The sequence below is a fragment of the Camelus bactrianus genome, chromosome 4 (assembly GCF_048773025.1).
Source record: "Camelus bactrianus isolate YW-2024 breed Bactrian camel chromosome 4, ASM4877302v1, whole genome shotgun sequence".
Lineage (NCBI taxonomy): Eukaryota > Metazoa > Chordata > Mammalia > Artiodactyla > Camelidae > Camelus > Camelus bactrianus.
In genome coordinates this window covers 39,012,978-39,036,431 of record NC_133542.1, presented here as the reverse complement: position 1 = coordinate 39,036,431, position 23,454 = coordinate 39,012,978, and the positions used below count along the sequence as shown (strand labels likewise).

Here is a 23,454-nt window from a genome sequence, read left to right as displayed (position 1 = left end):
AACATATCAAATCTAAGTATTTTTTCCCATTTGAAGAAGTAGGGTATTTCAGTAGCTGGCCATATTAATTGATTACTTTGTAGAGATGGTTGAAGAGTGTTAGTTTCCCTCTTTGCAGTTGATTTGGTTATGTTCTAGTGACATGACAAAAGAAATAGAGAAGGAGAACTGAAAGTTACAATGTGTTATATATTTTTGTTTCAGCATACCCTTCTCTCAGTCTACAGAATAACGCTGATTGACATTGGACTGGTAATAGAATACCTCATTGGTGGAGCGTATCGTAGCAGCTACACTAGAAAAAATTTCAGAACCCTCTACAACAACCTCTACAACAAAAACAAGGTAGCGTAATTGAAAAGTATCCTAGTAAAATGAAAGATTACTAGAAGTTAACACTTTCAGAAAAATGGCTTGGGAAATTTGGATGGAAAGCACTTCCAAAATGGACGTGCTATTTATTGACATTTTTTGAATAGCTGCTACATGTAAATTACTGTGCTTAGCGCTGGCATGCTGGCCTGGGATAGACATAAAGATCAGGAATTTAGAAACTCTTAGAGGAAACAGATTTATGGATAACTAGACATAATACAAAACAGGATATAATATGTGCTATACTGACATAGAAGTTTGTGGTGAGGAAGATTAGAGGGAGAGATGACTGGTCCTTTCCATATGTTTCTTTTTCTTTTGAAAATGCAGAAGTGAAAGTCTTGATAGAATCAGATCTATAAACTCATAGCAGGTACAGAGCCTCGAGATGGCAAACATGGGACAAGTGCACAGGTATTGCACTGGAAGATGCATGCAGAATGTACCATGTAAAAATACATGTTGTACATATTCTGTTTTCTGTTATAGTTTTGAAAGTCTAGTTATGTAAAATTAGAGTTGCTGGTTAGTCAATTAACAGAGAAAACATTACTTGTTACTTAAAATTGCCATCATACATCAGTAAACTGAAGAGCCTTGTTCTTTGTTTTTGCATTTTTTTAAATTATTTTTTGTTGCTTTTTTTTTGTTTGTTTTTTGTTTAAAAATTTTTTTTCTTTTAGTTTTTTTTTCTTTTTTGGTCTTCTTTGTTTTTATTTCTATTTTCTTTTTTATTTATTTGTTTTGGTTTTATTTGAAGACCTACTTCTTATTAGAGGACAATGGAAGTGTTAGGAAAGGTAGTTTGGGCATTTTTGGCTGAGAGAAGAGCAGGAGCATGAAAGGCACAGTGCTGTGGACAACAGGGTGTGGTTTTGTAGTGATAAGGAGACCTTTGTCACTGGGGAGGTGCCGGAAGGTTGTGAAGGATGACAGTGGAAAGATACTTTGGGGCAGTCTAGAATATCAAACTACTTTTGACCTTTATTTATCAAGAATGAGGCAAAGTGAAAGTCCAGCTTTGCTTTAGGATATGAAAAAACAAAAAGAAACCCAAATCTCATAGAGAAAAATGTTCTTTTTTTGAATTTCAAAGGCATAGGGATACACTTGAGGAATCAGCTCCTTCGTTTAAACAAAATATACCTTACTGTGGACTTACAAGTGGCAGGCATAGGACTGACTGTAGCCTTCATGTGACCCAGGGGGGTGCCTGCTAGGATGGTTCCCGTAATGTCCTTTCTAGAAATGGGTAGGAAATTACTCACTTCTCTGATTATTTTCTAGTGAATGAATATGGAGTTTATTGTGTTTCCTAGTAAGTTAGATCATAGCAGATACATGGTTAGGAGTCAGAAAGATCTGGGACTAAATCTAAGTTTTGCTCATTAGTAGCTGTGTAGTCTTGAGTGAGAAACTTAATCTCTCTGCATGTCAGTTTCTTCATCTATAAAATGGGGATAATAATGGGACAATAATAAAATCCCTCTTTCATAAATTTATCAAAATGATTAAATAAAGTGATACCTGGAATATGAGAAACCCCCTTTTCCTGTTAATGATAATAGTCATTATGATTATTACTAGTGACACTATTAATTCTATATCACAATAATAATGATAATAATTTGAGTATTATCTTTAAAAAGTTTGGGCCTCATTGCCTCATCACTTCTGTCTAATTTATACCTATAAAACACAAACTAAAAAAATTAAGTAATGCAGTGTATCATGAATTTTTTTTTGTAATTCCCTTAAGAATGCTTTCTTTTGTTTTTGTTTTTCATTGATGAAAGCTTCATGCTGACAAGCAATTAATTATGTTGCTGTTGGGCCTCACCACTGAATTCCAGTAGTGACATTGTATAACACTTGAAGAAATTCCATAACTTTCTAACTTAAGCTTCACCTTGGAGCTGTTTGTGAATGGGAACTATTTCTTATCAGAACTGTGGATCTTTATTGCCTATTCTGAACTTGTCCCAGATATATAACATCCATTGATTCTAATGGAATTTCCACATGGAGAAGGAATGCAGATACGTAATAGGGAACAAAAGAGCATGTTCTCTAAGATGTTTGGAAATAACAGTGCGCTTAATAAGGAGAGCATGGGAAGCTCTTGTTGGATGAGTAATTAATTACTAATTATGGGTGAGAGACAGAACCATTGGATATTTGGGGGGACATAGTGTTACATTTGGTTTTATTGTTGTCTAAAAATAAAATGTTAATTGTTACCACTGTAATCATCTTTTAACCTTTTTGTTTTATTTAAAAAATAAAATAACATATGCTAGCGAGTGAGCACTTTGGCTCAAGCCCTTTCCCAGCCGCCCCCTCTTCACCAGAGACGCCGCTCAGGAAACAGAAATGAATCTGCAGAAAACACACTGCATTCTCAGTTCATTAGAACTGCCCAGCCTTACAAAGTCAAGGTACTACTTACTTATTTTTAGATTTGAAAATAGAATTGTTCTTGCAGACTGTGATCTTTACTTTATTTAAAGTTGGAGAATGGGAGACACACATAGAGGGACCATTTATAAGCACCATAAACAGATGGCGTAAGTCGAAAGCATAATACCGCTCTTCTTTAACAACGATGAGCAAATGCCCAGGACAGGCACCTGAGGGTTGCGGGGGCCGAAACCTCAGGCTGCCTTCCTTATTCCTACCTCTGCCACGTCCAGATGATGACTCAGGAAGTCTGTCCTTGGGATGGTACCAAGAAATAGAATCACTAGCCCAGCACTGCATTGTCATCTCCTTTTCCCCAAGGCTCACTGGAGATGACTGCTTCCTTCTCCTTTGCTTCTCTCTCAGACTGCTTCTCACATCTTATTTTTTCCCCTTTGAAGCTTTCTGGAAATTAATTTTAGCTACTATTACAGTATGACAATGACAATGTATTTGAGTGTGTACGTGTGTGAGAGCAACATTATGCCCCCCTCTCCCTGTACTACCTCAATCCCGCTCTCCTCTGGGGGTGAGTGCTTCTGCTCAGGAGTTTCCGTATAAATGGTTCCTATGTTGGCTGAAAGAGGTTTGCTTTGCATTGCTCTTAGAATGAAAAGATATTCCATTAAAATTACCCTTGATCACAATCAATGAAGAAACAAAATTCCCTTTATTTATAGAAACAGAGGAAGCTTGTTAAACTTGTGTTATGATCCCCTTTAATTAAAAAGAGTAATTATTGAATCTTATTATTTGCCAGGCATTATTTTGGCTGCTTGGTTGAATTTGAGATGCAGCTGGGTTGGAGAAGACACAATGATGACTGAGAAATGGTCCCACTCTCCCCAAAGTAATATAATGAGCACTGAAATAGAATACCTACAGAGTGATATAGAAGACTGTGTGGGGCTAGAGAGTGGTTTCTGAGATGAGCTGTAAAGTGTGGGTTTACCAGCTAAAGAAGAGTGTTTCATTTATTACCTGTTACCTTCACTAGAAGAATATAGCCAGAGTAAGGGAAAGCAAAATTAAAACCAATCTATCCGGATTAATGTTGGCAACACTAGTGGCATTTTTCTAAGAGGAAGGTAATGAATCTATTTGTAAGGTGAGGTTAGAGTTGGTATTTTTTTTTTATAGTTCTTATTTATCAAATATGTTATCTCAGCCCATTTCCTTGAGAAATTAAAACTTGTCATATAGTTAGTGGTTCTGTTCCAAAGGTGTAGTGTTTTTTTTAAGTTGTGCTAAGTGAGTGTGAGGTGTCTCACCCGAGGGACCTTGGGGCCAGTAGAAGTGCCAAGACATAGATTGCCTTAAAAGGCCCAAATTTTGGTTTCTGGTTTATAAAGTTCTATTATTATTTCCATCTCTTTTCAGTGTTTTAAAAATGTCTCTAAGATACCTGATGTGTTTCATCAGGTAAAACATCATGCATCTGTGTATTTGGAAACCCATTCCTGTTTCATTTTCGAATAGGAAAACCCCATAGCCCTTCATAAATCAAGGAAGAAGTCAAGAGAAGAACAAAATGTATCAGATGACCCTGAGTCTACGGGCTTTATGTATCCATACAATGACCTGCTGGTTTGGGCTGTGCTAATGAAAAGGCAGAAGATGGCCATGTTCTTCTGGCAGCACGGAGAGGAGGCCACGGTCAAGGCAGTGATTGCTTGTATCCTCTACCGAGCAATGGCCCACGAAGCCAAGGAGAGCAACATGGTGGACGACACCTCGGAAGAGCTGAAATACTACTCAAAGTAGGACTTCTCTCTTCACTTCATACTGAACAGCGACAGTTCTTAGAATGGTCAGACAGGTTGATCTCCCTCGGCCTAGAACTTGGCAGACGAGTGGACTTGTAGCTGTGCATTTCATGGACTGTCTGATAAATAAAAGTCTTGAGGTATTTTAAGGAATAAAGGGAAGAGAGGTGGCCCTCAAGTCGGGAGGCTTGGGTTTTAGCCTTAGTTCAGCTGTTTGCTAGTTGTCTAGTCGCTTGACTAGATTTCAGGACTTCAGTTTTTTAACTATAAAATGTTCAGTGAATGATTCTGAAAGTCCCTCTCAACTCTCAAACTCTTTAATATTAAAACTTGTTGTTTACTTTATGTACCTCTCAGGCAGGAAAACAAATATATATATTATGTATTAAAGGACCAGAGAGTGATGGTGGAAGATAGAAAAGTTTTGATTTTTTAATTTACTAAAGCATTATAGTAGTAGGGAAAGAAGAGAAGCTAGAATTAATAGAAACTAATTTATAATTTTGATTGAAAAAGATTCCAGAGAATGACAGTGTCTACTTTTTAGAGAAAACAACCTCCGAGAAAATCACCTGGGGGTGTCTCCAGGCCCAGCTTCCTACTTAAGTCATCTGTGTATTTTGTAAAATCTTTAAAAAAAAAAAAAAGAAAAAAGGCCAGGGAAGTTTCCACAGTTTTTCCATAATTGCTAGTTTGGTTTTAAATAGTCTATATTAAAAAAAAATTCTTTATTAGGTCTTATCAAGGAGCCGCCAAACAAGCCATACGTAGCTTGTTTTGCAGTGTGGGGTGGCTTCTCTCCATGAATAGCTCAGGCACTCCTGGTGTAAGCCAAATCTCTATGCCACAGTGGGAACCCTCTCATTCTGTTCCAGAACAGTCCGTTTCCTGAGCAGCACTCCCTTTAAAACAGCTTCTGCAAACCGAGATTGTTACTGTTCCCTCTTCTGCACTGGTCTTTTCTGAGTCTCATATCTAGTCTCTTTGAACGTTTCTGGAGCTCACACCTGCATTTTGTTTTTGCCACTCACCCCTGTGTCATTGCAGACAGTTTGGCCAGCTTGCCCTGGACATGTTGGAGAAGGCATTCAAACAGAATGAAAGAATGGCCATGAAACTGCTGACCTATGAACTCAAGAACTGGAGCAATTCTACCTGTTTGAAACTGGCTGTTTCTGGAGGATTGAGGCCCTTTGTTTCACATACTTGTACCCAAATGCTACTGACGGACATGTGGATGGGGCGCCTGAAAATGAGGAAAAACTCTTGGTTAAAGGTATATCTACTTGTTTGATAGAGTTTAATGTTAGTATAGTCTGAAGGCCTATGCTCTTGAGTTCATTTTTCCATTGTTCCTGAAGAATACCTTCAGGAAAACCAGTTAATCCCTTTGATTCTCATGGGTGAGCTGGGATCTTCCCAGTGGAACCTCTCCCACTACCACAGTTTCTTTTAAAATACGGGCGTAATTATACCATCTCTGTCCATCACAAAGGTATACTCATAAGAAGGTGGTTAGGAGAAGTTAAAATCGTGTACAAATACGTGCAAGATTTCATTATTGGTAAAGCCCATTGCCTCAGGTAATTATAGCAGAAGTGAATGAGACTTTTTAGTGAAATTTTCCTCAGCTTAAGAATACTGACAGATAATAAACGAAGTAAAATTAGCCATTTCCGTTGTTCTGCTCATCCAATGTGATGTTTCAGGGAATAAATGGCTGTTTTATAAAGCTGCCCTCAAAACATTCGTTCACACCATTGTCTCCATATTTTTCTATTCCATTATGGTTTAGCCTCTTTTCTCATCTTGAATTATCAAGAATAATTTAGTTAATTATTAAAGACATTTAACTTTTGACATTAAACCTAAGCCTAAAGCTTTAACTTACAGTCAAGCTTAAGAACTACATGTGCTGGGGGAGAGGGTATAGCTCAGTAGTAGAGTGCATGCTTTAACGTGCCTGAGGTCCTGGGTTCAATCCCCAGTACCTCCTCTAAAAATAAAGATAAAATAAACCTAATTACCCTCTCCCCCTCAAAAAAACCACTAAATAAATAAACAAACAAGCAAACAAACAAATTACTGTTTAAAAAAAAGAAATCTATATGCTTATGAAACTGAATAAAAGGATAAGACATGAGCATTAAGATCTACATAAGACTGTATTTTATATTTTAATTTTATTCTTTGGAGTTCTTAAAAGTCTGACATGTCCCAAATAGAATAACTGTTCTAAAAATATATATTTTGGGTGGGCATACATAGAAAATACAATGAAATAAAACATATAAGATATAAAATACATAAAAGAGCTTGTACATTTTAATTCCACCACTGAGATTGCAGAAATAAGAGAAATGTCAACCAGAAATTATTTCTCATAGATTCCTCTTGAACAAAATATCAGAGAAACAACAATTGTTTCTAGAAGTTCTCCTTTGATTTGTTTCCATTTCAGCTTTGGAAACACTGAAGGAGAGATGTGAATGGGTCCACCTCTAGATACATAAGCTCTGGCAGTAACTCTTTAGAAATGTTCAAAGAGTGAAATGGGATATAGACAGTTGGAATTTTGAGAATTAATTTTCCCAATGGCTATGTCCTGTACATACTTTAGTTGAATAGAAATCCTTATTACTGAGAACTTAGTAACTTTTTGCTCCCCATAGACCTTATATCAACAAAGAGACTTAAGTGAAAGCAAGACTAAATGTTTTGCCCCAAAACGTAGTGAGTTGACAAAGAAGGTTGAATTAGCTACATAAAACCTCTGAGATGCAGTAAACCATATTGCTCTCCATGCCTAGGTACTAATTCATCGCTGCTTGGCTTGTGAGTTTGGGGAACACTTTTGCAAATAATTGTAAGATGTCCCGGTTAGACTAATGCCAAGTGGATGAAGACTGGAGGAAGACCTTGTAGAGTTTTATGTGGAAGGGAAAACTGATTTGAGTGCTTTTAGGGAATAGACTCCAACCTATTCCTTGGAAATAGGATATTGACATCACTGAAAACTGTTTCACAAGCGAATTGTTCTGCAAGGGTCAAGGGCAACAGAATGTGGAGCCTTTTCAGGAAGTGGGTTAGGAATTAATCAGTGTAATATCATTGTGCCTGTAACCATGACGTTTGCAGACCTAGAAGACTGCATGTATTTTGGGTTCTACATCTGAAAAGAAAACAAACACAAGAAGCCAGTCCCTATCAGAACGGGGAAAAGTCCAGAGAACCCTCACAGGAGGTCAAGCTTTGAAACAAAACAACAGAAAGTCATTTCAGCATAAAAAAAAAGAAAGTTGACAAGGATATGACTTTAGTTTCTTCAGTCATGGATGGTATATAGCCAGGGTTAATCTTATTTTCATTCACTGAATCCCAGAATAACAGGCCTAATTTACCTTGAAAGAGAGAATAATGTTCAACAAGTTGATTTTCACAACATTTAGTAAATCTTCTAAACTCTTTACCCTGAAAGGCTGTGCAAGTTGAACATAAAAATGATTTTGAATAGACTATAAATAAGTTCATGAGTGATAGCAATAGAATGAAAAAATTATGGCTGTCTAGATTTATACCTTTGTTGGGTTTTACTGGCAGAGGAAATATATGTGTAAGATGGGGGAGGGATCTAATAGATGGTGACTTGGTATGTTTTTATAATCTTGATTTTATAATATGAATAAATTTTAATGTGTTTTATGTGATAATAACTACTTAGTGGCTTTAAAGAATTATTAAGCAAAATGGTCATTGCAAAAGAATACTTCTCACTGCCCTGCCTCAGATATAAATAATAACAGTGTGGTATACATATTTTTAAACTTTCAAATGCATATATGTTTTTAAATTAAAAAACATTTATAAGGAAGGATTACACTATGCATGTTATTCTATAGCTTTCTCTTTTTATTTTTTATTTATTTTTTCCCTTTGTGTTGAAATGTGGTTGATCTACAATGTTAGTTTTAGGTGTACGGCAAAGCGATTCAATTATACGTACACACCTATATATGTATACATATATATTTCAGATTCTTTTCTATTATAATTTATTACAAGAAACTGAATATAGTTCCCTATGCTATACGGTAGGTCTTTGTTGTTTATCTATTTTATATATAGTAATGTGTATCTTATAACTTACTCTTTTTAAACTTAACAATATAACTTCCTTTTTATAAATTGAATTATAGTCAATTACAGCATGTCAGTCTCTGGTATACAGCGTAATGTCCCAGTCATATATATATATGCATATATTTGTTTTCATATTCTTTTTCATTAAAGGAAACTTAACAGGGGGAGGGTATAGCTTAGTGGTAGAGTGTGTGCTTAGCATGCACAAAGTACTGGGTTCAATCCCCAGGATCTCCACTAAATATATATGTACACACACACACACACACATACACACATATATGTATATACATGTATGTGTATATGTATGTATATATATACATATATATATAAAGCTTTATATATATATAAAACTTTCATTATATTCAAAATTGCTTTTGTCTTTTTAAAGGTTGCATAGTACAGTTGTCTCGAAATCTGTGGGGGCTTGGTTCCAGGACCCCCAAGGATACCAAAATTCATGAATGCTCAAGTCCCTTATATAAAATGGTGTAGTAGTTGCATATAACTTACACATCTAGATTATTTATAATGCCTAATACCATGTAAATGCTATGTAAATAATTGCCAGTGTGCAGCAAATTCAAGTTCTGCATTTTGGAATTGTCTTGAATTTTTTCTGGAATATTTTGAGTCCGCAGTTGGTTGAATCTGTGGCTGTGAAATCTGTGGATATGAAGGGCTGCCTGTATTCCACTGTTAGGTTGTCCCACATCAGCTATCCCACTATAGATGGGCATTTAAGTTGACACTAATGTTTTGCTATTACATAACCATGCAGTGAACATCCTTATCTACATATGCTTGGATTGATGAGTATTTCTGAGGGAGACCCTTTTAGAATTTGAATTGTTGAGTCAAAAAGGATGTATAGGATTAGGATATCAGCCGAACTGGGGATGGATCTGACGCTTTGTATATACCAAAGTCAACTTCATTTGAATCATAATTGTGCCTTGTATAACCCCTAGTACTTACTTTGTTTTCTTTCCTTTTAAAGATCATCATAAGTATTTTTTTACCACCCGCTATTTTGACATTGGGATTTAAAAGCAAAGCAGAGATGTCGCATGTTCCCCAGTCCCAGGACTTCCAGTTCACGTGGTATAATGATGAGCAGAACCCCAGTACCACCAAGGAAAGTGCTTCGACGGTTAGTGCACTATCATAGTGAACTAAGTTTTCATGGCATTGACTGCACACAAATATACACATACACAAAGTTTATTTATTTAACAAATTATTTAACAATCTTAATCATGTTATACTATGGTCAAGTTATAGCATGTATGATAGTTCTAAGTAATCCCCATATGTGATTAAGCAAAATACCCTATGTCTACCTCAGGGCCAAAATCAAAGACTTTATTATGTCTTGAAAGCTGTTTAACTTTTCATTGTCTTTTGTGACTAGTGGAATGAATGGACTTACAATTTCTCTAAAGGTATAATAAGGGATGCCTCATATCTCTTAAAAATATTTATTTAAAAAGATGCTGGTTTAGAATTTGCGTTGATCTTCACTGTTTCATGCCACCGTTTTTTTCATTTGCTGTTTCTAATCAGCATGACTAGTTTTACTTGAGTTCCCAGATGTATACTCTTCCCTGGGTCACTTGAGCTACTTCTCTTGCACCCTGTTTTCACTGGAGAGCCTCCAATATGCTGCCTGTGCATATATTTTTTGAAATGATGTTTCAGCTTGGATCATTGCTTTTATAAAGTTGTCGTTTACTGTGAGGTGTAGTAAACATCTTTCCTGTTACTTAATACTTCAGTGAGGCATCTATAGCTAGCATCTTGTCTGATGTGCTTTTGCACTTATGAGGTATTAGTGATAATATTTAAAAGCATATTTGATAAATGGTAAATGAAAAAGAATTATAATTAGTTTGTATGGCTGGCTTCTGTTGTGATTGGTTGAGCATCCATTCTGATTGGTTAATGCCAGATCAGTTAAGCAGATCAGTTGTTAAATATTTTGGTTATCATGCGTATACATGTGTTTCTCTTCTCTTCCCCCGCACCCCACCCCCTCCTTACTTTTCTAAGCCTGATAGTTCTATCTGGGATTCTCAGAGTCCAAGATGGCAGGTACATTCTAACTTCTATGGAGTGTGTGAGAAGTTATCCTTTGCAAAGGTGGGCTTCTCAAGTTGTGATAATTGTGATTGTACTGGCTAGATGATTTAGTTACTAAGTTTAGACCATTTCAATTTTATTTTTAAGGAAAGAGAAGAAATGTAGTGCTGGCCTAACCCTCTTAGAAATAGAAGGCAATCTTTATATGTGAGACATTCTGTTTGGCTTTATACTTAATTAGATGTTTGCATTGTTTACTTAGCTTGTTGAAGTGAACAATGAAGAAAGCTGTTTATCATCTATCTGTCTACAAACAAATATGTTAATATGTTGGCGCTTTGTAGCAAATAGTACTTTGGAAGTGGATGTAACTTCACTTTTGGTTCTTGAGGTTTCATAAAAAGATTAGCTTTCACAGATACTAAAGGCATTGTAGATAGCTGGAGCATTCCACTAAGCAGTTCTTCCTAAAGGGGAGACTCTTAGGGAAAGAACTCCTTCCTTGAATGGCAATTAACATTAAAAAAAAAAAAAAAGATAATAAGTTCTCACCGTTCCCTGAAAAGTTAAATTTTGGATGCAATTACAGTGGTTCTATTTATAGCAATCACTCACCCGGCTGGTTTGGACATGACCATGTCAATGAATAATTCAGTGAATGTTTAATAGCCACCTTCCATGTGTCAGACAAATCCTGGGGGCACTTCATTAACTAAGGCAGATGTGGTCTCTGCCACCATGGAGCCCATAATCAGACAGAATATCCACGATGCCTCGCTATTGTTCAGTTTAGAGCATTTATTGGAAAAGTGTTTCACATCTGTTCTGTTATGAATGGATTATAGTCACAGTAACAATGTTCTTTCATCTTTGAATTTAACTAAAGCAACAGTTTTGGATTATCTGCTTTGTGTTTAGAACTTTGTTAATCAGAGGGAAGACATGGAGGCAGGGTTTGGTGGGACATATAAAATTTCATAATGCTAATTAAGCATAACGTGCTTGATTAGCTGAGGAGCACAATTTGCATTGTGCATTTTGGGGGAAAACCGAAGGTGAGTGAAACATAGATGCTCTTTTAGAGTGTCTTTGTGCTTTGTCACCATGGTAATAGTGTAATAATAAATATGACGAAAGCACTGCTGGTAACAAGGGAAGAAAGACCATTATTCTTTTTTTTAATTATAATTTTTTTTATTTAAAAAAATTTTTTTATGACTTTATGTTTAGAAGGTGGAAGAGCAGAAGAAAAAAGGGAGAACAAAAGACTTTGGTGTTTTCTTTCTTCAGATGTATGCAGAGGTGATTATATTATGAGTAGAATTTTATTACAATTTATTTCTCCTGATGAAGAGCTTCAATAAATGCATCAAGTTCTTCTTGAATTTCTCTAACTTTCTTGAAGTCTTCAGGCAATTAAACTCATTTAGCAGTAAGCAATTTAACTTTCTTCTTATCCTCAGCAAAACTTCCAATACCGCTTTAACATTTTTCTCTAATTGCCTGACTTCAGTGTTTGGGAGTTGCAGTCTTAAAGTATTCAGGCGACAACAAGCACGCATTATATTCGCCAAAACAGGGCAACATCATTACCTTCCTACTCAGAATCTACAAAACGCCATTGTTAGTAATAAAAGCCTCTTCAGCAAAGGTTACGGTGATTTAGAGCTGTTTTTTAAGAAATGTCTTCTATAAACTTGGTGCCAAATATCCCTAATCAAGCCTGGATCTACTTCTATTCTACTGCTTGGGATTCAAGTTTCTTTTGGACCATAGTTATCTCATCACTTGCAAGATAACCAGGGTGCTCCTCGTTACATTTCAACATCTTCCCTAGTTCTTTCTTGGTTTCACTGTGAACACACTGTCCTTGGGAACACACTGATTCTTCCAGTATAACCATCTCTTTTCCATTCTGGACCTAACATGTTTTCAGCTGCATTTTCAGTATCCTTGAGACGAGCCTGAAGAGCCTCTTCTGTAACATAAATGGCTGCATCCCAGTGTTGTTTATCCGACATGGACTGGTCTTCTAGAGCACTGTGTTGAATAACGCTCCGGCTGTCCTCCGCAAAATCGTTCCACTTGTGGCATTTAACGCTTCCTCCCTAACAGCCTCTTTCAGTTTATCAGCTATGTCATCATGCTGTTTTCCTTTTGGTTCTGTCATGAAGTGGGAAAATTCTCCTTGTAGGGTCTCCCACGCAGCCTCTGCTTTATTAGGAAGCTGTTTATCCGTCCATTGTTTAAGTTTGACATCCACAATAGTGTTAAAAGTCCCTGCATTCATGGTCTGTGCAGCCGTCTGTTTCACTCACATGAGTTACTACTAATTCCCACAAAGAGGGCTGAAGGACGTCCTCCCCCTGTTTGGGTATAACCTGGCTCTGACTGATAACTTCACCAAGGGTTTCATTTTTAGTTTTTTCAAATAGTTTGTTCTGGTCAAGTTCTCTCAGGCAAGGATAGTTATTCTTCCTCTCAGTTTCAAGGTTAAAATGTGTTGCTTTGAAACCATCAGCCTGTTGTTGTTCAATCGATTTTCATACCATTTTCTAAAAGTAGTCCAATACAGCAAGGCTTCAATTTCTTGTAGGCACTTGGTGTGTCTTTAGCACAATTGTATTTAGGAGTCTTAAATTCCCCCCCAAATTCTCCTTCATGTTCTCTTATAGCTCCAGTGCTTTTAGAGCTGTTTTCTTGTCTTGTTACAATAGCAAAATAACCTAGAACTTTCTCTGGGAAGAGTTTTCCTTCAGTTATCTGCTGAATCCTGCTTGGACTAGCCACATTTTTCTCTGCCAGGTCTACTTGGGTCAAAACAAATACCACACTCCTTCCATGACGATCTGCTTGAGGACCAAGTCTGTCACAATGTTGCGTTCAGCAGCCACAGATCCATCTTGAATACACACATGATGGTAGTAGGATTCTGCATAGAAGCTTTGCTGATACTGAAAATCGTTTGCTTCGTGTCTGTCAGGAGCTGTGCTGATGTCACAGTATTAGTCACACCTGGTAGGTCTACAAGCACCGTCCTCCGTAGTTCAGGGCCTTTACACTTAAGAACATGGTCTCAGAGCTAACAGTACAGCCTTCTTTCACATTTTCCCTCATTCAGAGTTCTATTTCATGTCTTACTGCAGCAAGGTCTTTCTCTCTGATAGGATCAAACTCCCAGGAACTATCCTTAAACAAGGCCACAAGGTGAGAACCTTCACTCAGAGTCATCTTCACTGGAAAACATGTCATCACCTCCCCAGATCTTCTCGGGAATATTTGTGCTTGAGCAATCATTTCCAACACACTAGTTATTTTTCCAGCACTGTAATCTCTAACCACAGTGTTACCTTGGCACATGATCTTGTGTATTACAATCAGCATCATAACCAGACAGAACATCAAGAACTTCAGAGTGTGTGCCAATCAGAGATTTCTTACGCTTCCTCTGGTGGATGTCTTTGTCATCTTCCTGCAATACTACGTTTCTCAATTCTTTGTTCGTTTTTCAAACATTCCAAGATTCTCTGGTACTTTATCCAGAAGCGTTTCTTGAAGTTGGTCGATTTTCTCTTTGCCACCTTTCTGTAATGCTTGTCACTTTCAGTTCCATGATCTGTCACTCTAAATGCTGTTTCTCCAGGTGCACCTGTGGTGAAAGCTGAGGCTTTCAACAATCTTGTCAAAGTTGGGTGCCAATTTTTCCAGGTCCTCTGAATTGGAAGGGCTTTTCTAATTTTCTGTAAACAGATATATTCAATGTCAGACACAATCTATTTATAGGCACTAAGGTCAGGTATCATATCTTTCCACTGATCAAAATTCTTTTTGACTGTGTAGTCACCCCTAATAGCAGACACACAAGTATATCTTTGATCATCAATAGTATGAGATATCCAAGTTTTAAGAGTCTTGTAGCTAATCTCACTGGCCAAAAATTCCTGCAGGGCTGGTAACCATGTTTAATTGGAGAAAGTTTCAATTTACATAAAGGAAGGTTAGTTAGAGAGGAGAACTGCTGAAATGATGTCCTGAATTGGGGACTCTGAGAAGCTTAAGATGGGATGTTGTGGATGATAAATACTTCATGAAACCAGATGCAGTTTTTGTAATGGTAAGCTCTGTTTCACTAAGGATTGGCAGACCTCACAGGCCAGTCATAGTGGCCCAGTGTAGTCGCCTCGTCCTGCCAGTGAGGAGGTCACACAGCCACTGAGGTGGCCATGCAGGAGCCCCAGTGTCAGCCCCAGTCTGGCTCCTGCTCCAGGAATGACCCAGGAAAAGGCCCATGGCAACAAGGACATAGAAGGCCATGATTCTTGAGCTGAGCTGTATGGAATCAAATACTGCATCTGTTTAATAAAGTTTTATAAAATTCCTTACTGAAGTTTCTGCAGGCAAATAAATTTGCCATGAGAAGTTTGAATCTTAGGCTAACCCTGTGAAAGCATGACTTTTGAGGACAGGAGCTTTCTTAGCAATAAATTATAGCAAGATGGCAGAATGGGTTAGCTAGTCGAAGATGAAGACTTTTCTCACTTGGGATCAGTCAGTGAGGATTAGGGTTTGGTGACAGCTTCATGACTGAGGTGGTGTTTGAGCTTTGACTTGAGGATATGAAGGGAGGAAATAGCATTTCATTGGGAAGAAAGACTGTAAGTAGGGGCCCAGAGATTGGAAATGCAAGGGGCATATCAAGCATTGTAAGTTGTGTGGTATGGCTAGAGTCTGGGTTGTAGCGGATATGGGACAGAGAGTGGGTATTTGCAGGTGTGGCTGGAAGGGTAGACTGAGGCTAGATCATGGAGACTTGTATATCCTATGAAGGTATATGATTTTTATCCTACGGGGAGCCAGTGAACATACCCATAGCAAGGTGATCTGATCATTAGGGAAATTGTTCTGTCTTCAGTGTATAGGATGATGTAGCAAGAAGATAGGCTGGAAACAGAAAGAGCTTATGCTAGTGTAACCAGCCAGGTGAGAAGTAATAAGGCTTTAGCCTGGGTTAGTAGCAAAGGGCATGGAGAAGAAAAGAAAGATTTTAAGCAAAGAGTCAAAGAGGATTTGAACATGGGGCATGGATGAGAGGGTGATAGCAAATATGACTGAGAGGTTGATGGTTAAAACAAAGCCATATTGAGGGGACATAGGGTAACTGGAAAAGGAGAAGATTTGGAAGGTGAAAGATGAGCTTAGTTTTAGACATGTTGATAAATCACAGTGAAAAAATACTTTAAAAAGTTGAACAAAAATCTATTTTATCAGAACATCATTAAATAGGAAAGATGTAATACAATGGAAAAAGGCATGGATTGTATTAGAGTTGATTGTTGTGGTTATAATTTTATTCTGTGTGCTTGCTGGTATCAGATTCTTATTAGAGACAGAAGGAGAGAGAAGGGGGAGAGGGAGGGAGGAAGGAGGGAGGAAGAAAGAGCGCAAGATTATCCTGTACAGCACAGGGAAATATACACAAGATCTTACGGTAGCTCACAGCGAAACAAATGTGACAATGAATGTATATATGTTCATGTATAACTGAAAAATTGTGCTCTTCACTGGAATTTGACACAACATTGTAAAATGATTATAACTGAATAAAAAAATGTTTAAAAAAGAGCGCAAGAGAGATTTGAGTAAAATAAAAGTTAGCTAGGTGAAATATTTTTGTGTTTACCATCTCGTAAGGAAAAATAACAGTCCTGAATATGAGTTTATGGTTCCACATTGTTAGGCTCAGTTAGTGCTGTATAATCCATATGAAACTGTCAAGAATAATTAAGTCCTAATGAAACATTCTTAGAAAAAATAATGAGAAGTTATTTAATAACAAGATCATTACTTAAATTGCTTTCTAGGGTCTTTCTGAAGTGGTACTGATGTCTCTAAAATCACAGTGTATGATGACTCTTATAATCGGTTCCAAGCCATTTTAACTCTAAGCTGGCTCAAACCTGTTAGTAACTGGGTCAGTTCCTATACCTCCAAGTCACAAACCCAATTTCCCTGTCCAAAGTGACATGAATGACAGAACTCTCATTCAGGCACTGAGATAACTCACCTGGATGCCTGAGGCCTCAAAAATTACATTTTCCTTCAATTACATGGACAGTTCAAGCAAAACTTGACTCATTCCTTGACTTGGAAATTCTTGGTAACTGTGCAGGTCTGGTGCTAATGAGAGAACTTCTGTGGATAGGCTGGAGAAATGTACTAGTTTGAGAGGCACCAGGGAACATTCCTTTCTTTCCATTTAATATGACTTTTAAACATTACAAAAATAATGCATTTCCTATTAAAAGACTAAAACCAGACAGAAATGTATGAAGTGGGAGGACATCTCTTATGCTTTGCTTTCAGTATCCCTGAGTTTCCTCTTCTCAAAAGCAACCAGGCTGCACGTGCTTTTTCCCTTTCTTTTCCTTTCTTTTTTCCCCTCTTTTTATAAGCTCTTCTGTGTGGACACCTGTGTAGTCACACTCATGCAACCGCTTCCCTGCCACACAAATTCTTATTGCTCACCACCTACAAGGGTTAACCCCTTTAGGCTGACACATAACTTTTGAGAAACTGATTAAAGATGTTTTCCCTAGAAAAAAATACATGTGTAAGAAAAACACTTGCATATAACTTCAGGAGGTTCAGGGAACTCCAGAAGCTCAGAGAGTCCATGAACTTTAAAGAATCTCTGTTATAAATGAGTAGAGAAGCTCTCAAAGCCAGAATCCTCAGACTCACACTGTGCTTGACTTTCCTATGACTTGGAAAAGGTGTTATCACTGTTAGTGTCCATTTTGTCCTCCTGTATGTTGGAAATAATTACATCATCTATTATTGACTCCACAAGGATTTTATGAATATCCTTAGGTTCCAAAATTACTGATAAAGGAGATTAAAAAGAACAGGAAGAGAGACCACTTTTAAATCCTTGGAACTACTCTTAGTTTGAGTAGGTCTGATTGTGGGAGACTCAGCTTGCTTTACCAAAGTGCTCTGTGCTCCTTACCCAGTCAAAGATTTATACAACACATGTAGTTTTCTTTCAAGATTAAGATTACAATTTGGCAGGTGGGTGTCCAATTAATTTCTAAAGTCTTTATTATATTTCTATATTTATGAAATATATTGTATTTTAGATATTTGCAACTGTCGGTATTTTAGTTAAACCTCTGACAATAAATGAGTATTTGTTCATTTTACAGAATGACTGTGACTTGGAAAGGGGCCCTGATGAGAAACCAGATGAACATCAGCAGTTCAGTTTAAAGAGAGAGCCCCAAAGGCTTCCATGGTCCAGAAAAGTCTATGAGTTCTACAATACTCCAATTGTCAAGTTCTGGTTTTATACGGTTGGTTTCATTTCAAAAATTATATTTATTCTTTGGGAGGGTTAATTGCTGATGATAACTTTGATAATGATATGCTTGATTTACCAATTTGTGGAAAAAAAGTGAAAATGCCGTAAACCTTTTTTTTTTTTAATGGGAAGACTGACAGAGGACGTAAGAAAGAAGTTTGGAGGGAGGTAAGAAAAGGTTAGGGCAGATCTCTCCTACTTTGGGAGTTAAAGTATAAACATTTTCTTCTTCCTCTTTTTTTTTTTTTTTTTTTTGAGTATTTCCAGTTAGCACAGCTGGTACTGAGAATTTGTGGAACAATAAAATTAACAATAGTGGTTGTAGAAGTAAGTGATGGGGGTGGATTCTTTTCCCATCTTGGGTAAAAAAAAAATCAGTAGTTGAATCGATTTTTCCTTTGTAGGAATAATGTGTAATATAGACCAAAAAAAATGCAGGTGTTTGTTTTTTGTCTTCAGTAGCATATGCTTATAAATATTTAGAGGGCAATAAAAATTTTAAAAGTTGAATTCTATGAACAAATACTAAATCTATTATGAGTGGTAGAGATACAGAGAAAGCAGTAACTGTACTTTAAATGTACTGAGTACCTTTCACATTTATTTATTAGTGTTTATTTTTCTTTTTTTAATGAAAACTACAAAACATTTTTTTAAATGGAAGTATAGTTGATTTACAATGTTCTGTTAGTTTCTGGTGTATGGCAAAATGATTCAGTTATATTGTTTTTCATATTCTCTTTTCATTATGGCTTATTACAAGATATTGAGTATAGTTCCCTATGCTGTACAGTAGGGTCGTTTATCTACTCTTTTTTTTAAATTGAAGTATAGTCAGTTTATAACGTATCAATCAGTGTTTATTCTTCTAATGCTTATCTATAGTTAAATTGCTCGTGGCCAAGGTTGTGTATTTCTAAAACATTTGAAGTGTGACTATAAAAGGATATTTGTCCAAATGTGTTATATTTCAAAATATCTACTTGCCTAATCACACACTTACTTCATATACTTACTGAATAAGCACGTAGCTCTGAATAATTTTTATCTGTTTTCAAAGACAAAATTTTCCTTCCAATGTTGAGGTTTCATCATTTTTGAGAATGTGCAACAGAAAATCCTAGAGACCCTGATACTAGCTCCAAGAAAATTTTAACCATGGTCACATCGTTGGGTAAAGAGTATTCAAGAATTTCTTTCCTTGGCAATGTCCAGCTTATGAACTCTCAGAGACAGGAGCAAAGCTAAGCAAGTAGAACAACAGCAGCAAAAATAGCTGAGAGGTTGAACAAACTGGCCAGCCTGCCTGCCCACCACAGTGGGCGGTGTTAGCAGAGAGCACGGGCGTTTCAGACTTGGCTGCTGCGCTGCCAGCTTGTGGTGCCTGTGCTTTATGGAAGCAGTGTCTTGTTATAAATGCTATGAGGAAAAAGCAAAAATGTAAACATTTTTGGATATCTTTTTCAGAATTGGAAAGAAACTTTTTGAGTCAGAAGTAATACCTTATTCCAGTATCTACAGTGTTTTAGTGCCTGGCCACCATGAAACCAATGACAACAAGTTTTTAAAATGGTTGCTTCATAGTACAAATAAATTTAAATTATGTCCCTAAGGGGGTCATTAAATGTGTTCACACTTTGAGACATAGACCTAGAGAAGTATAGAATTAATAGAATTTACTTTAACTTTCTTAACATGCTTCTCTACGAAGCTCCTTACTCATAGGCAATACTGATACCCATCACGACTGCCTGAAATACCATGTATTGTATGTAGGATCATATGCGTTAGTCAGAAGTGGTTTCAGCCATTCTCTGTGTAGAACTAAACTTAGAAGAAGACTTATCAAACTTAAGTAGAGCTCAAAAAGATACGAGAAATAGGGATCCGGGTTAAAATAATCTAATTCTTGTAAGAGAATACACACACACACACACACACACACACACACACACACAGAGGCACTTTTCTCTGTATCGATCTGGGGTTTTAATACGTGTTGTTCAGCTAGCATTGTGCGTTGTCTCTGAAGCTATTTAAAGGACTGCACCATCTCATGCATTGTTGGTGATTGTGGAAACTGGTGAAGCCTTTCTGGTGGGCAGTTTAGTAATGTGTCACAATTTTAAATGTGTGTGCCCAGTTATTCTGCCTCTAGGAACCAATCATAAGAAGGTAGGAATGTTAGATAAGGTCACAGAGCTATTAGTCACTGCGCATCTATGTGTATGTGTTTCCCGTGTCTTAATTCTTGGAAGAGACTGGAAATCTAGGTTTAATTATACACAGTAATTAAACAAACATTTCTTGAATGTCTATCGTGGGTCAGTCTGAGTGCTTAAGTGCTATAGATAAAAACATCAACAGTCTTTAATTATAAAGACTCACAGTTGGACAATACTTTTCCACTGACCAGAATATTTTAATCAACATAAAATAAAACTCCTAGCATTAGTAAACATCACAATTTATTATATTTGAGAATAGTCGCCTACCTCTCTTCTGGCATACTTGGGGCACACGTTTTCTGTGTTTCAGCAGAGGGGAAGGTGTGTGAGTCCCTCCTGGCTTGCTGTTAGTCTGACAGGGTCCACAGCAGAATGTGCAGGGTTCTGAAAATTCTGGTCAGGAACCAACAAGATGAGACAGTGCCCCTCTGCATGCATTTGAGAAGAGTGATCTTCATTCCTTCCACAAAATCCTAGATTAGAAAACTGTGGATTCTTGTACTTTCCTTGATACTAGGTCATCAATAATCAGAGGTGGGCCAGTTATATTTTCATGTTACTCATGTTTAAATTCACGTGTGTGTTTCTGGGTCTGCTTGGCATCCTCCACTGTGACTCTCATTCACGTCCAGGGAACATGTGTCCCCCTCACAGATGGCGTATTTGGCGTTCCTCATGCTGTTCACCTACACTGTGTTGGTGGAGATGCAGCCCCAGCCCAGCGTGCAAGAGTGGCTCGTGATCATTTACATCTTCACCAATGCCATTGAGAAAGTCAGGGAGGTGAGTTATCCCTTCTACCTTTGTCTTCTACATGCCTTTGCTGGAGGTGTTCTGGGCTTTGCTGATGAATACAGAGTGGTCAAGGATGGGGGTGAGACAGGTAATGATCCTGATTTGCATGCTATGTGTATGGGAAGGGTATTCGGGGGAATAAAATCTCTGATCTCAATCTTTTATTGTTGCCAGATACTTTCTGCTGGTTGTTGCTCTTTGAAAGCAGTTATTTTCAAGGACGTCTTAGTGTGTTTCTCAGTCCTAGAGTGATGGTATTTGTTGTTATTAGACCCTCCAACTATTTGATTTCCCAGAAGAGGATTTTTTTTTTGTAAGATTGATTTTTTTTAAATAGCCTAACATTACTTGCGTATTATCAGTTTCATTTCACGGAGTGGCTCATAAATGGCCAAAGTTGTGCAATATGTAAATAATTTACTTATAGCTTTTGAAAGTTCCTACTAAACATTTTTGAACATTGAAGCGAAAAATTGCTCTGGGGCAAGTAGTCCAAGAATCAAAACAAAGAAAACTTTTCATTTTTAGTTTGCAATGAGTCATTAAAAAAAAAAAAGAATATTCCTTTGCAGTTGTAACTACAGTCATACAGTTATGACTTACACTGTTTTAGGTATCACTGTATATATGTCTCTAACTCTATTCATTTAGGTACATTGATTTGTCCTAGAGCTAATATGACCAACATTATACACTATGTAAATGTATTCTTAGTAATTACACTTATATTGCCTGCTAGTTACTATTGTGGAGTTTATAGATTGTAGAAAACAATTCAGCAGAAAAACGTTACCCAAATTCTACCGGTTTTTATGCTTCAAGGAAAATAGGTTTACTGTTTCACATTTCAATTTGTCTGATATTCTGTTGCAAGGGTCATTTCTTATAACAGTGAGTTCGAATATCACATTCTGAGTAATTTGTTAACAACTCACTCAATAGCAGTAGTAGGACCAGATTATGGTTCTTTGGTTTCAAACCAGTCTTCTTTGCATGAGTCTGTACACCTCATGAAGTGAAATTGTAGCTATATTCCATTGCAGTATTGAGTTTTAAAATGTCTTAGTGCTTCCCAGTGTTAGTTTAGGATTAATGAAAGCTAGAAAAACTTTTTTCTTTTACATTTCTAGTTGGGTTTTTAAATAGCTGACCAGCACTAACAATGCCATTAAAATACATTTATAGAACTGTTTAAAAAATTCATTTCCCAAAGATAATTTAAGTCTTCAAAATCCCATTGTGATCTGAGGTTTGGCTGGATTCAGATTACTTTTAAATAAACAATTGATGTATTAAAGATCCTATTGATGAGATTTGTGGATTATACCCCATTCTTTAAATATCCCTCTTTCTTTCATCATTTAGGTCTTAATTTCAGAACCTGGGAAGTTTACCCAAAAGGTGAAGGTATGGATTAGTGAGTACTGGAACCTAATAGAAACTCTGGCTATTTGCCTGTTTTCAGTGGGTTTTGGCCTTCGGTGGGGTGACCCTCCTTTCTACACAGCGGGAAGACTAATATACTGCATTGACATCATATTCTGGTTCTCACGGCTCCTGGACTTCTTCGCTGTGAATCAACATGCAGGTCCCTATGTGACCATGATTGCAAAAATGGTGAGTCCAGTCTGCTTGTGTAACCTGGTGTTCTTTTAACAGTTCTACCTAATTTCATGGTTCACATCCAGTAATTTAACTTTTGAAAATTTTTGTACTTCATCACTGCTTTCATTGTAACCATAAACTCACATTTAACAAATTTCGTTGGATAACATATTGGATAGTTGGATACTAGCTTACCATTTTGGTTAAGGCCAGATGATATGACATTGAATTAAATGTGTCTCTGAGCACAATAATTCCTAAGGGCCAGATTTGTGTGAAGCTTCCACTAATAATATTTTCTGCTGAAATATTTATTTATCTTTTTATGTCTCCACCCCCAGCCAAGGCTTAAATAGAAATTACTGTGTGCTATATACTGTGCTATGTACTTTGTATATAATAACTCATTTAATCTTCAAAACAACTTTATGAGATAGGTACTATTATTAGCCACATTTTACATTCAAGGAACCGGAGGTTAGGTAAATTTCCCAAAGGCTGAAGTCGGGGAGCCAGGATTCATATCTGGGCCACCAGCTCTGTCTCCCATCTGAGCTCACTGCAGTTGTGCTAGCCCTGTCCAGCTGGCTTTGCACAGGACCCAAGAAGGACAGTATCTCAAGGTCATCTTTGCTTTTCCTTC

General features: G+C 37.0%; 1 protein-coding gene and 1 pseudogene across 1 annotated transcript in view; one reads left to right on the top strand and one right to left on the bottom strand.

Annotated features, from left to right (window-relative positions):
* The window catches only part of TRPM6 (transient receptor potential cation channel subfamily M member 6), a 122,090-nt gene that overhangs the window by 53,083 nt on the left and 45,553 nt on the right, over positions 1 to 23,454 (top strand). The window contains exons 14-21 of the mRNA XM_074361716.1: positions 205 to 345; positions 2,676 to 2,813; positions 4,315 to 4,595; positions 5,649 to 5,877; positions 9,742 to 9,894; positions 18,029 to 18,175; positions 21,066 to 21,194; positions 22,572 to 22,823. Coding sequence (XP_074217817.1) covers positions 205 to 345; positions 2,676 to 2,813; positions 4,315 to 4,595; positions 5,649 to 5,877; positions 9,742 to 9,894; positions 18,029 to 18,175; positions 21,066 to 21,194; positions 22,572 to 22,823 — 1,470 coding nt within the window. The remainder of the gene's footprint in view (positions 1 to 204; positions 346 to 2,675; positions 2,814 to 4,314; positions 4,596 to 5,648; positions 5,878 to 9,741; positions 9,895 to 18,028; positions 18,176 to 21,065; positions 21,195 to 22,571; positions 22,824 to 23,454) is intronic.
* LOC105067504 (dynamin-like GTPase OPA1, mitochondrial pseudogene) lies at positions 12,159 to 14,974 on the bottom strand (annotated as a pseudogene).